Source organism: Pseudonaja textilis, chromosome 5, assembly GCF_049901715.1.
Source record: "Pseudonaja textilis isolate UNSWEBS1 chromosome 5, rPseTex1.2, whole genome shotgun sequence".
In the NCBI taxonomy this organism is placed as follows: domain Eukaryota; kingdom Metazoa; phylum Chordata; class Lepidosauria; order Squamata; family Elapidae; genus Pseudonaja; species Pseudonaja textilis.
Genome location: NC_141994.1, coordinates 31,848,241 through 31,860,813, shown reverse-complemented (window position 1 = coordinate 31,860,813; position 12,573 = coordinate 31,848,241). Strand labels below are relative to the sequence as shown.

At 34.7% G+C, this 12,573-nt stretch overlaps 1 protein-coding gene across 1 annotated transcript; it reads left to right on the top strand.

Moving 5' to 3' along the window:
- The first annotated feature begins 6,618 nt into the window (after nt 1-6,618).
- Nucleotides 6,619-12,068, top strand: IL22 (interleukin 22). The gene is made up of 5 exons (XM_026703879.2): nt 6,619-7,616; nt 8,379-8,444; nt 8,893-9,030; nt 9,476-9,541; nt 10,582-12,068. The coding sequence occupies exons 1-5, from the start codon at nt 7,422-7,424 to the stop codon at nt 10,702-10,704; spliced, it is 588 nt and encodes a 195-aa protein (XP_026559664.1). The 5' UTR covers nt 6,619-7,421; the 3' UTR covers nt 10,705-12,068.
- Nucleotides 12,069-12,573: the final 505 nt, after the last annotated feature.

Sequence of the window (12,573 nt, the reverse complement as noted above, 5' to 3'; positions counted from 1 at the left end):
ATCATTTTTGTGCATAATTTCACCAATTCTGTACCGGCTGCTCAGAAGAAAGTTTTGAGTTCTTTGGGTTTCTCCAAACCTATAGTCTCACCCTAGTGCCGAAAGGCAGCCCTATATCTAGACTACTTTGCTTGGTACCTGCCAAGTTCTCTGCTCTCCAGTGCTTTGGTTGGAAATGCACTCAAGAAAAGGCAAATTGTTTTGATAGAAGTATCATGGCTGAGTAGTAGGAGCAACCTTATGAGTTTTGTCTTCAGGTAAATGGCTGTTTTGTAAATTACCATATGCATCAAAACATCGTAATTGATCAATAAACAAGTATGTGAAAGCTCTACTGATATGTGCCCATTAGCCCAAAATGTCCTTGCAGTTTTCCATAAATAATTTTAGGATGCAGTTCTAAATCTTTTAATAAATCACTGCTTAAGAAACACCACTTTAAAACCGCTAATAAAGAAGCATTCATGTGCCTAAATAGGTCATCAAATGGAATATTATCATACTTTCTTTGATGGTAAAAACATGAAAGGAATTGTTATATCTAAGTCACTGCATTTATAGCTGCTATGTGGTCAGTGAATCACCCATCTCAGAAACAGATAAAAATAGGCCTACATTTAATATGATGGCTTACACCTAATTTTATGTGCTTATTTATTGCAAAGTGATTTTTGAAATTATCAGATTGTACAGGATTCTGATCCTTGGAAGCCTTCCTGCTTTATGTGGTTCTTGGAGATCTTGATTGCTAAAGATCCCCACCATTCAAAAATGTGTGAATGTGTATTGCAAAGAAATAAGCACAAATCAGTAGATGGGAAGGACAGAACAATTTGTGGGTGCACAATTTCAGAATTTGAAATGGATCCAGAGCAGAAGGTAAAGTAATGCCCTTGGTATCTATCAAACTTTTAAAATTGAAATTAAATAAATAATGGGGAAGCTGACATACTATAAAGCAGCCCATTTACTTCAGACATAATATTTATCCAAATGTATCTGGGCCATACTTCGGTTTTGCATACAGGCTTAGAAAATAAATATGTCTGGAGGGTGTAGTCATTCCCCCCCCAAACCTGAAAATTAAGGCTAGGGTAGTAAGGTACTTGAAAGCACCCTATTACCTAGTAGACCAACATCACAATTTTGTCTTTTGATTTGGTCTTAAGTTGCCCTTCTAGCCATTTCATTCCTCCCCTCCCCAATTAGACCAGTCAACGTTATAGGCAAAGAAATGGCAATTGCAAGCAGAATCATTCCTCCCTTCCATAAGTCAATTAGGCTCCCTCCTATAATAATCACTGTAGATCAGAGGTATCAAACTCAATTTTATTGAGGGCCGCATCAGGGTTGTGTTTGACCTTGGAGGGCTAGGGTGGGTATGGCCACTTCAACGTCACTCGTGTTGGAGGCGCCTGTGGTGGCCTGAGCACTCTGCCAGCGAAAACAGGATCCTGAGGTCCGTTTTCGGCTGCCACGGCCTCCTGCAACTCTCTGCCAGTGAAGGCGGCCCTCCTGAGCTCCATTTTCACTGGCAGAGGATTGCAAAAGGCTGTGGCAGCCGAAAACAGAGCTCAGGATCCTGTTTTTGTTGGCAGAAGCACCATGGGCCAGTCCTTTGCTGTTTCCAGGGCGGCCCCATGGGCTAGACCTCAGTATCCCGTGGGCCGGATATGGCCCCTGGGCCTTGAATTTGACACTCCTACTGTAGATGGTCATAAGAATATTTTCTGCTAACTGGGTCAATAGCCATAATGTGTTCAGATAGTTCAGGAACAGCCAGTCTTGGTTTCATGGGTATAGAAATCATAATACTGTATTTGAGTTAACTGCTGATATTAAGTAAATAATGTCCTGGTAGCAGTGCCTTTTCCTACAAAGCAACCTAACCTATTTCAGACTGTCCATGGATGCTTTTTATGGTCAGAATAGTTCTATAGGAATGTGGTGTATACCACACTTCTCATTCAGGGTGAGCATCTATTAAAGATTTCTATCAAACATCAGATGCATGGCTGAAACAATTTTCAGATTGGATTCAACTCAGATCACAATATTTAAGAAATTTGATGTAAATGTAGAAAGTTAGTCTGAAAATCCATGTTTGTAACATTAAATATTTGAAAAGTTTTTTAAAAAAATATCTAATCTCAGCAAAATTCTACTGTGTTTCCTGTTTCTGTGGTTAAAGAGATAAGAAAGATAGGTTTTCTGGAGAGATTAGCTACAATATGCAGAATTATAGTACTTAGAAATTTTGTTCTACCAATATCATGAATAAACTGATGACTAATGGATATATCAAATTGGTTATAAATAAGCACCAAGGGAACATCTAGACTTGGAAATAGTTGGGTCATTGAGGCCAAACCTTCTGGGTACAGAATCCTTATTACCTTTCTTTCCAGCCTTGGCTTGAGCTAATGCAATAGATATTCTGATCCACTTTTATTGAGAAATTGGTTCCAGTGTTAAACTTGTTTTATTTTTACGATTCTTTTTCTAATATTCAGTCAAAACCTGTCTTCTGATTGAGGCATTTGATTCTAATTTCCTAGAACTTCTTTTTAATTTGAATTCTCAATTGACAGATTCCAGGTATATTCTGGATACATTAGTTGCCAGTCTTGGTTTAATTAGTAAGCCCAAAGTGATTTGTGATGGCAATTTGAATATATCTGAAGCCTTGATAAGATGCATAGAATGGAAAAAGGGATTTGTTTAGTGGTCCATTTTTACATTCCACTGGAATGTTCTAAGTTGGCTATTTCTGAAAGAATAAAACTTGTAACATCCAGAGTGTTGCTTTCTTAACATGGAAAAACAGCCAACCCACAAGCCTTACTGAATTTTGCAGCTTGCCCACACAAATACCAACAGAATCCAAACCAACATTGAATGGAATAATTTCAATGAAGTCCATGAAAAAGTAGCAAAAGATTCACCATTAATTATCGTGACTAAAAACAACATGATCATGGCATTGACATAAACAAACAGCACAGCTTAAAACAGCTGTGTTTTATCTTTTATTCAATATAAAACTAGTGTGAAGTTGGGACAAAACTTCAGAACTTGATGCTTTCTTTCAAGTTTAGAACATATTGCACACTTTTAATGCTACGTGTCCCATGTTGACTCATTCCCTCTTGTTGCTGTCAATATATTTTTGTAAATACTCATTTTAACAAAGTTATCAGATATCAGAGATTTTATCTGGACTACAAACACCCAGATGATCAAGAGATGCTGTGCCTTGATTTTGTAGCCTGGATATTACATACCTGTTACAGTCATACTTGGCACTGGTATGTTTGAGAAAGAATATACCAAATGCAGAGCCCTGAACATGTATATGGTCAATAATGCCATACAGATATTGTTGTAATAAGTTTTTTTGTCTCTCTATCAGCCCTCTGAAATTCCTTGTTATGTTCTTTAGATCTAAGATCTTTCTCTTTCTTGGTTTGACTTTTCTTCTTGGTAACTTCTTCCATTTGCCTCACCATTCCTTCTGTTTGGTCTTTGGCAGGCTCTTTTCATGTTCTTTCTTAAAACTCTTTTTTTTAATAAAAAAGAAATCTGCCTTCATGATGCTGTTATTTTGATATGTTAGTACTTCAAAATCTCATCTTTCAAATTTTCTTTCAAATTTTTAAGCCATAATTTCAAACATTCAAATGCAACAAGTTTAATATGCAAGTCTGCACAAGTTCTAAGATAAAAAATAGAGATCATCTAGATGACTGAAAGCTAAAATTAAGGAGGAAATTATTGTGGCTTTTGATGCAACTCCTATTTCCTTGCTTTTAATATGGGTTAAGTTTTGAAAATAACAGCCATTCTGACTCATTACCAAACTGGGAATCTCAAAATGTACATGTGGTTTGGAACCACTCTTTAGTTTATAAGTGGGAAAAGGTATATGTCCAAAATGTGATTGGAAAGAAAAAATTCTAAGTAGGACTTAATATATCATGTCTTGCATTATTACATAATGTTTATAAAAAGCAAAAAAGTCATGAAGTAACTGGGAATGTCTGCTATAATTCTTCAGTGGTAAATGCTACATTATGTTAATATTATTTTAGACCTAGCAAAAATTGTAACGTAATCTCGAACATATTAGTCCATCCAGAAAGTCCAGAGATATTTCACAAGAAGAGTCTTCCACTCCTGTATTCATAACAGAATACCGTATGCCACCAGACTTGAAATTTTAGGCCTAAACAACCTAGAACTATGCTGCCTTCAGTTCGATCTAACTGTAGTACATAAAATTATATATTGCAATGTCCTACCTGTCAATGAATACTTCAGCTTCAACCACAACAATACAAAAGCACACAATAGATACAAACTCAAGGTTAACCGCACCAAACTTGATTGCAGGAAATACGACTTCAGCAACGGAGTGGTCAATGTCTGGAATACATGACCTGACTCTGTGGTTTCTTCCCCAAACCCCAAAAACTTTAACCTTAGATTGTCTACTGTTGGCTTCACCCTTTCCTAAGAGGTCTATAGAGGGCGTGTATTCATAATCATGTTTATACTTATGCATGTTATCTAATACTTGCTTGACAAATAAATAATAATAAATAATAATAATCTACATTAGACAAAGAAGAGACTAAAATGTTTAGGAATCACAAAATATACACTGAGTCTTTGGCAGATCATATCAGTAGTGCTAAAGCTCTCATTAACAATAGCAGCAACAACAACATAGTCAAAACTCAGTTGGATTTGGGAGACCAATATGCACAATTTTGTAATGCTAAATTGGTTAACTGAATTGAGAACTCCAGGAAGAAGTAATAGGAACTCTATTACCAAAGCAACTTGGTCAGGATTGCAAGATCCTCAAAATTTTTCGGTAGTCTTACTAACATTTTCATTTTTCAGAAGGTTGAAGAAGAATCAAGGAAATTGGTTCTCCTAGATTCTATCCAACCAACTGGGAAGGGCAGATTGAAGAAGTGAAAGCGGCAGCATAGACTGACTACATCATTTTGATGTTCAAGATACTGTAGCAAGTGCAGCGGAGTTGTATATGCATAATTGAATTAATGAGAACAACTTCCAACCAATTCAATGTTCTAGATGGGATCTCATATAACATGGTTTAAAGCAGTGGTTTTCAACTTGTGGCACATGGACCATTGTGGGGGGTGCAATGTCATCACAGTGGGTCCACAAAGGATTGAAGAAATGTTATGATTTAAATCTTGAATTAAGTCTTGGGGGTCTGTGGCCTTGGTCCGTGACACAAAAGGTGGGCTGTGGTGAAGAAAAGATTGAGAACCACTGGCTTAAAGCAGTATTTTTTTTTTAAATGTAGAAACTACTGAAGAAGAAAAGATTGAGAACCACTGGCTTAAAGCAGTATTTTTTTTTTAAATGTAGAAACTACTGTTTGCCAGAAAATAAGCACAATATTGAAGCAATATAAGATTCATACTCCCTGCTCTTCTGATTATATATGAGAAAATTTAATTCAAATTATATAGAAAAGTGATAACTAGCAAACAATTCTTTACCTTATCTTAATCATTCTGAATAATACCATTACTTAATTTATGATTGACTTAAAGCAGCTGCAATCTTGCACTTTTGGGAAGAATACTCTCTGGTATAGTCCATTTTGGCTCTTCAATTACTGAACACTGTTGAACATATCTTGAGTACCTATTTTGGGTTTTGTGTTATATCCAGCAGGGTTTCAGGAACTTTCCTAGTTCCCCCTTTAGATAAGATGTGTCAAGTGTGTTTGTAATGTTTTGTATAGAACATAGAAATATGTTATATATAGTATAAACACTTTAAAAATATGTTCAATAGTGCAATTTGTCACATGGAGCTCTAAATACTACCAGTCTAGACTCAGTACTTTTAAATATAAAATGATTGTTGCTGCAAATGATTTAACAAATGATGTTGAAAAAAAATAGAAACTGATGAAAATATATGTGTGTGTCATATATATGTGTCATATATATGTGGACAGTTGGCTTCCACACTCTGCTTTCTTTTTTTATAATGTTCTTCTTTGGCTTGAAAATATTAACAATATATTTGACCAATTGCACTTGGTTAGTAACTTTGTTACATAGTGTATGGAGCATCTAAGGAATGAGGAGACAATTCCGCTCTTCTTAAAGAAGGCTTTAAAAAGGATACAAAAAGCCCATTCAACTATAGGCATGAGGCTAATATTTCTGTAAAGGCCAATCTGTTTCACTTTCTGGTTTGTAGACAACACCGTACTAGGTAATAATGAAAGAAACGGAATGCTCAGGTAGTCCTCGACTCACAAGCATTCATTTAAGACTGTTCAATATTACAATGGCATTGAAAAAGTGACTTGTAACCAGTTTTCACACCTTTACCATTGCAACAACCCTATGATTATGTGATCAAAATTTGAGTGCTTGGCAACTTCACAGTTGGCTGGGGGAAGCCAGATTTGCTTAACAACTATATCTTTCATTTAACAACTTCAGTGATTCATTTAATAACTGTGGGAAAAAAGGTTTTAAAATGGGGCATAACTCACTTTACAAGTCTCAGTTGTAAAGTGGGCTCATTTATGGTTATAAGGACTATCTATACTCCACAATATCTCACCACAACAGCAGCAGTCCAAACAGCATTGATGTCGTACATTTTTTGAAAGCTTTCTAAACAATTCCAGTTTTAGTACCTCTTGGAAAGCTAACAAAATGCAGGCCAGTCTCATTTCTAGACAGAGATTCTTCCATGTTATAGAATATATTGTCTGCAATTCTAGCAACCAGCAGAACTGAATCAGAGATACTTAGAATTTCCATCAGTTTATGAGTTATCTTTTCAAAAGGTCTAATAGCAGACCTGTGGTAATGATCTTGATGGGAAAAATGTCAAGAGAGGTTTTAACTCTTTGCTGTGAACTTGACCCAGATATATTGTCTTTCCCGCCTATAATTTGCATTTTTAAACCATGATATCACATTTAGGTTGACCTTAACTTGCATGTATTAAGGTAACAAAACCCCTTTTTACCCCCGGCATCATCAATTGGGACACTTCATAAGTAATTTACTGTATCTGTGGCTTTTTTAATGTTGTGGTTAATAAATTGTCAGGAAGTGGAAAGTGTGAGACCTGATGATGTCATTTTAACTCATTTGTATTGTCTGAGCATAGTAGTAATGGATATGCGCACACGCATATATAAGAGTACCTTCGGCTGTTTCAAATGACATCCAAAAAGTTCAGGTAAGTACTAATGTATATGCCTTGCTATTTTATAGACATGACTAGACTAGAACTACTCATTTTATGTGTCTTTTTGGGGTAATTTTAATTTTCTGTGTTTATTAAAAAGTCCAAGGCTGTAGCTGAGACATTCCAGGGCTGGCTGCTATTCTTTTGGAACTATGGATCCATGGAAGAACTGGACAAGATGCTCTCTTCTTTGGGTGTTCTGCTGTTATTACCTCTTCCTCCTCACTGTTGCAAGTCCTTTGCCCTTGAACCAAACAGGCACGCCAAATAATCAGTCCTGCAGCCTTAGCCGACATCACTTCAGGAAGTTTGCCTTCAAGAACATGATCTATACCGTGGCCAGAGAGGTAAAACCAGATGGCTTTGCACAGTGCCAGAGTCGGGTTATAGGACCTTTCTATTGGGTATTTTCTAGTTTGCATCCATTTTTTTTCTGCCTTTTTTTTCTTTCTGAAAAGACAGGCTATTTGTGACGGCTGGATTTGTCCTGGTGAGTTAGGGTTTTCCAAATTGGATATATAATATGTATAATTTGAAAAGGCCATAACTCAGTGGAACATATCGAGAAGTGTCTACATGGCAATCTCGTAGCAGCTTGGTACATGTCCATTTCTTTATTGGCTTTCTGCACATTGTCAGCTGTTTAATTTTGCTCCCTGTTATGTTCTGTTTATAAATCTCGGATTTGTTAAATATTTACAATATATTGTGATTTCCATGTCAAGATTCATCCGCATATTCCTCAGATTTCCTATTTTGGTGAGCTTTACTTTTTTTTGCCAGATTTTCATATTGGTTTGTCTGATTTCAGCTTAGACCAATTTGTGATTCTGCCATGGTTTGTCACAAATGGCATATTGCTTACCAAGTTATGCAGAAATCAGCCACTGTGTTAATTTTTGAAAAATTCAAAATGCTGTGTATGAATCTATGGCTAGCTCAAAAAAAAAATGTACCTTTTTATTTCTACCTTTTTCTTGGTTGCTAAAACTCCCTGGTGAAATTAGAAAGCTACTGCAGCTCCAGTAAATTAGTAGCTACAAAATAGGACTTTCACGAAGGTAAAGTCTCATTTTTTTGCCTTACAGTTTTCCTGTTTCTCTTTTCAGGCAAGAGTTTATGATAAGGACACAGTTAACAGGTTTGTGGGACAGGATTTATACATCAACGTCACGGTGAGGCTCTATTTTAAACATGCATTAATTAAAAGGTAGAAATAATTTTTTTTATCAATATAAACTTAAGCTTCTGCAGCAAAATATCTGAAAAATGAAATAAAAACTGTAACTATGACATCAAAGTCCTTTTTTATATGCATCACATGTGCAACTCTACTGAAGAGTCTTCAGGCCCAGAGTCAGGGCTATCTTGGCTTCAGTGATTCATTCCTCCAGAGGGCAACAAACTGTCAAAATGTTGAGACAGGCATAGTGATATGATTTCAACCATTACATACTTACATCCTGACCACTGGATGCTAATATATATCTTCTGTTTTTGCTCAGGACAACATAACACATGTTTAGTTACTTGTTCCTTTTTGCCCTTCTTGCAATTGTCGATGTACGTAGGTGTTTATTCCTGCATAGTCCAATCTCCATTGTTTGCCTGTTTATTTTGCAGAGGAATGAACATTGCTACTTAATGAAAAGAGTAACAGATACTGTCACACATGTCCTCCATGATCTGAAGAACCCAAATCCCAATTTCCGTGAAGTAATATATTTTTTTGCGCATTTGACTACAGAACTGCGTGACTGTGTAAGCATCATAAAAATTGTGTATTGAGCAGACACTCTCTCCTGTCAGAATACAGACCATTTCATTGCAGATGATGGTGGGAGGAATATTTCAGCATACAGTATGTAAAGGAAATGCCAGTTTGGAGACAACTTCAAATGGTTTTTAATCTCTTCTGTATCCCTTGTTCTCAACTTTCTTCAAATCATCCACTTCTTTTTTTTCTTGGTTGGTTTCAAACTGCAAATAGAGTAGGCCTCTGTTTATCTACAGTACATCTACATCTACATCTTCATCTACATCTAATCTACATCTAACACCATAGCTCTGGTACTGATAACAGTAGCAGAGGAAACCTCAAATCAAAACATCCAAGATTTCTAAAATTCAACATAAATAAAAAGAAAGAGGTGTGAAATGCAAACCACATTGTTTTACACACATATATATATATTTTCCTTTTCAGAAACCAACGGCAGATACAACATACATAGAAGGAAACTTGCAAAGAATGAAAAATAAATTAGAACAGGTACATTAATTTAAGAATAGATTGATGAGAGCAATGGAGATATGCTGCCTATTTTTGTCACTATGGAAGGTTGAATTAAATGTTTAGAATAGTTCTGACCAGCTTTCAGGGATTGTAGATATATTATTAGAGAAAAGGTAGACCATGTTAAATCAAGACAAGAATGAAATTGGGGAAAGTTGACAAGTAGCATCTTATAGTTGCATTCATATTATTTGTATTTCTTCCTTCACCCACCATTTCTTCAGTTGTTTTCAACATTTCCTATTTTGATTTTTAGTTTTTATTGAGTATGTTATTTTTCCAAACTTTGAACTGTTGCATATTTGCTTTTGCATATTTTCACTATGATGGCAAACAATATCACAGCAAAGTAATAAACTTGGTGATGGCAATGCAACAGCTCTCTCTCTTTGCAATATATTGGGAAACATTTTTTTTAACATGATGCAGGTAAACATGCAGAACAGGTATCAGTCAGAGGAATTATGATCTTTTTTCAACAGAAACTTAACTCTCCAATTTATGGATTAAAAGAATCTTCCATGCGTTCACATCTAGTAAGCCCAGTCAAAATCTGCAGTAGCTGTAGAATTGCATAATGAAAATTTGAAGTCCAAATCGTTTAATATAGCATAAGCTTCCTTTAATTATTTTAGTTTTTAAGTTGCTATTCAAGTGGCCATAGGATATTTTAAAATTGTAAGTTTTTATAATTTTTGATTACATTTTATTTGATGTTGTGTGTATGAGATATCAGAATTAGGTTCTGCAAGGTCATTATTACCCTAAATAGGCTTGATAATTGAATGTATGTCTTATGTCTTCTATCATATGGGATAACACAACAGATCCTATAGAACAAAAGACAAAAGCAAAACAAAAAAACCCTACTTTCCATATGGTAAAGCAAACAAGCAATATTTTGCGATACTAGATTAAGTAGAGCCCTTTATAAAAATCATCACCAAATAAAATTCTACGCAAAGCAGTGTGTACTCAGATCTGTTGAAGACCATACTTTTGCTGTGATTTTTCAGTTGGGAGACAATGGAATGAACAAAATGGTTGGTGAACTTGATTTGCTATATGACTATCTGAGGGATGTGTGCTCTTCAAAGAAAGCAAGCAGGGGGCACCAGGGCAAGAAGAACAATGGATGATCAAAATTATATGTTTTTCATATAATGAAGAAAAAGCAATATATATTACAGGTCAATGTTAAGGTCAGTTTACAGAAATCTTTGTTCATATGATACAAAAAAATTACAAATATTTTTGGATACTGCAGTTTGTGAGAATTCAGATATATGTCAAATTATTTACTTCTTTCCAGAGTAAAAATAATTATATTAGCTTATTTTGGAAAAAGATTTTGATCAATGTTTTATTACAATAGGCCTAATTTATGTAAGAGAAAATGATGTTTTTATGTCAAATAATTTTAACTATAATGTAAAGGAAAATTTAATATTGATTAAGCTGAGGACAGACTAACTAAATGTATTTAACCAATAGCACCTTCAGTCATGTATCCTTGTACAAAAATGACTGTGAATTCGGAAAGCTCCTCTTGAATTACCATCATCATAGCATTAGGATGTTTAACGTATAGAACAGTAATATAAAATTGTGCTCAACTAGAAGTCACTGGTTTAAACTCTTATCAGACCTTATCCGTACTGTATGTGGATCACCTATGGTGAGAGTTAGTACAGTAAAACTTAAAGCAGCCTTTTTGCTATATATATCTTTCAAAATTATTACGATGGCAATTATTCACCCATACAATGCCATAGATGCAGTGGTGGGAGTCAATTTTTTTCTACTACCGGTTCTATGGGCTTGGCTTGGAGGGTGTAGCAGGGGAAGTATACTGTAAAATCTGTAGTCAGAGGTGGTATTTGCCAGTTCTCTGAACTATTCAAAATTCCTGCTACCGGTTCTCCAGAACTGGTTTGAATCTGCTGAATACCACCTCTGCATAGATGTGATCCTAATACCTCTGAAGAGCTATTGTTGGAGTTAGTTATAGATTTCCCCATTGTGGTGTATACAAATTATATGGAAGCATCTATTCATGTTGGATATTTATAAGAATTGGATTCCCCTTTCTATTCTGAGATTCTTATTTTTAGAAGCATTCTTGCAAAAAATGAATTTAGAAAATAGTATTTTTATGCTTGACCCCTACCATCAAATGTATTAGTCTTTCTAGAACAAGGAAGTCTTTCTAAATCTGGTATCCTGTAGATTTGTTGGACCACAAATTGCCTCATCATCAGCCAGATCACCTAATTATTTTATGGTTAGAGATTATAGGAACTGAAGCCCAATGCAACTGATGACTCCCTTGGAGCTCTAATTGAATGAGTTACAATTATAAAAGTGGAATTTTTGATAGCATCTGGTGATACAATTTTATATATTTAAGTATTTGAATAATTTTTGAGAATATTTTATCTACTAACACAGTACCTATCTTCAAAGAATCACTATATGTTTGCCATAGTATTTAAATGAGTTTTACCACTGGATATAACTAATAATTTATTATTATATTCGATATGTTTGATATATTTGGATATAATTTATATTATTTATAGGAATATTCTAGGATATAATTTAAATATCTTTTAAGTATTATATTTTAAGCAATATAAGATGATGTAATTATGGAATTTGTGATTGTTTTCTTGTAGTAATCATGCATTTTGATATGATTTATTTATGATATTAAAATAAGTATCATTTGAAACTATAAGTTCACACATGTACACATTTTTAAATAAAACTGAATATATAGATTTGTTTAATGTTTGAAAATTAGCAATAAAAAGTCAATGGTTTAATATATCTCAACTGTCTGCGTTTCATGAGATCTACGTAACTTGTTAGTTTTGGAAATGTTTGCAGTTTGTAGCAATCCAGCCAGCATACAAACAAATAATTCAGCAGGATTTGTTATATAGAAGAGTTCTTTCTATACAATAATATAAAACATGATGCATGTATACAATACCCATGCAGCT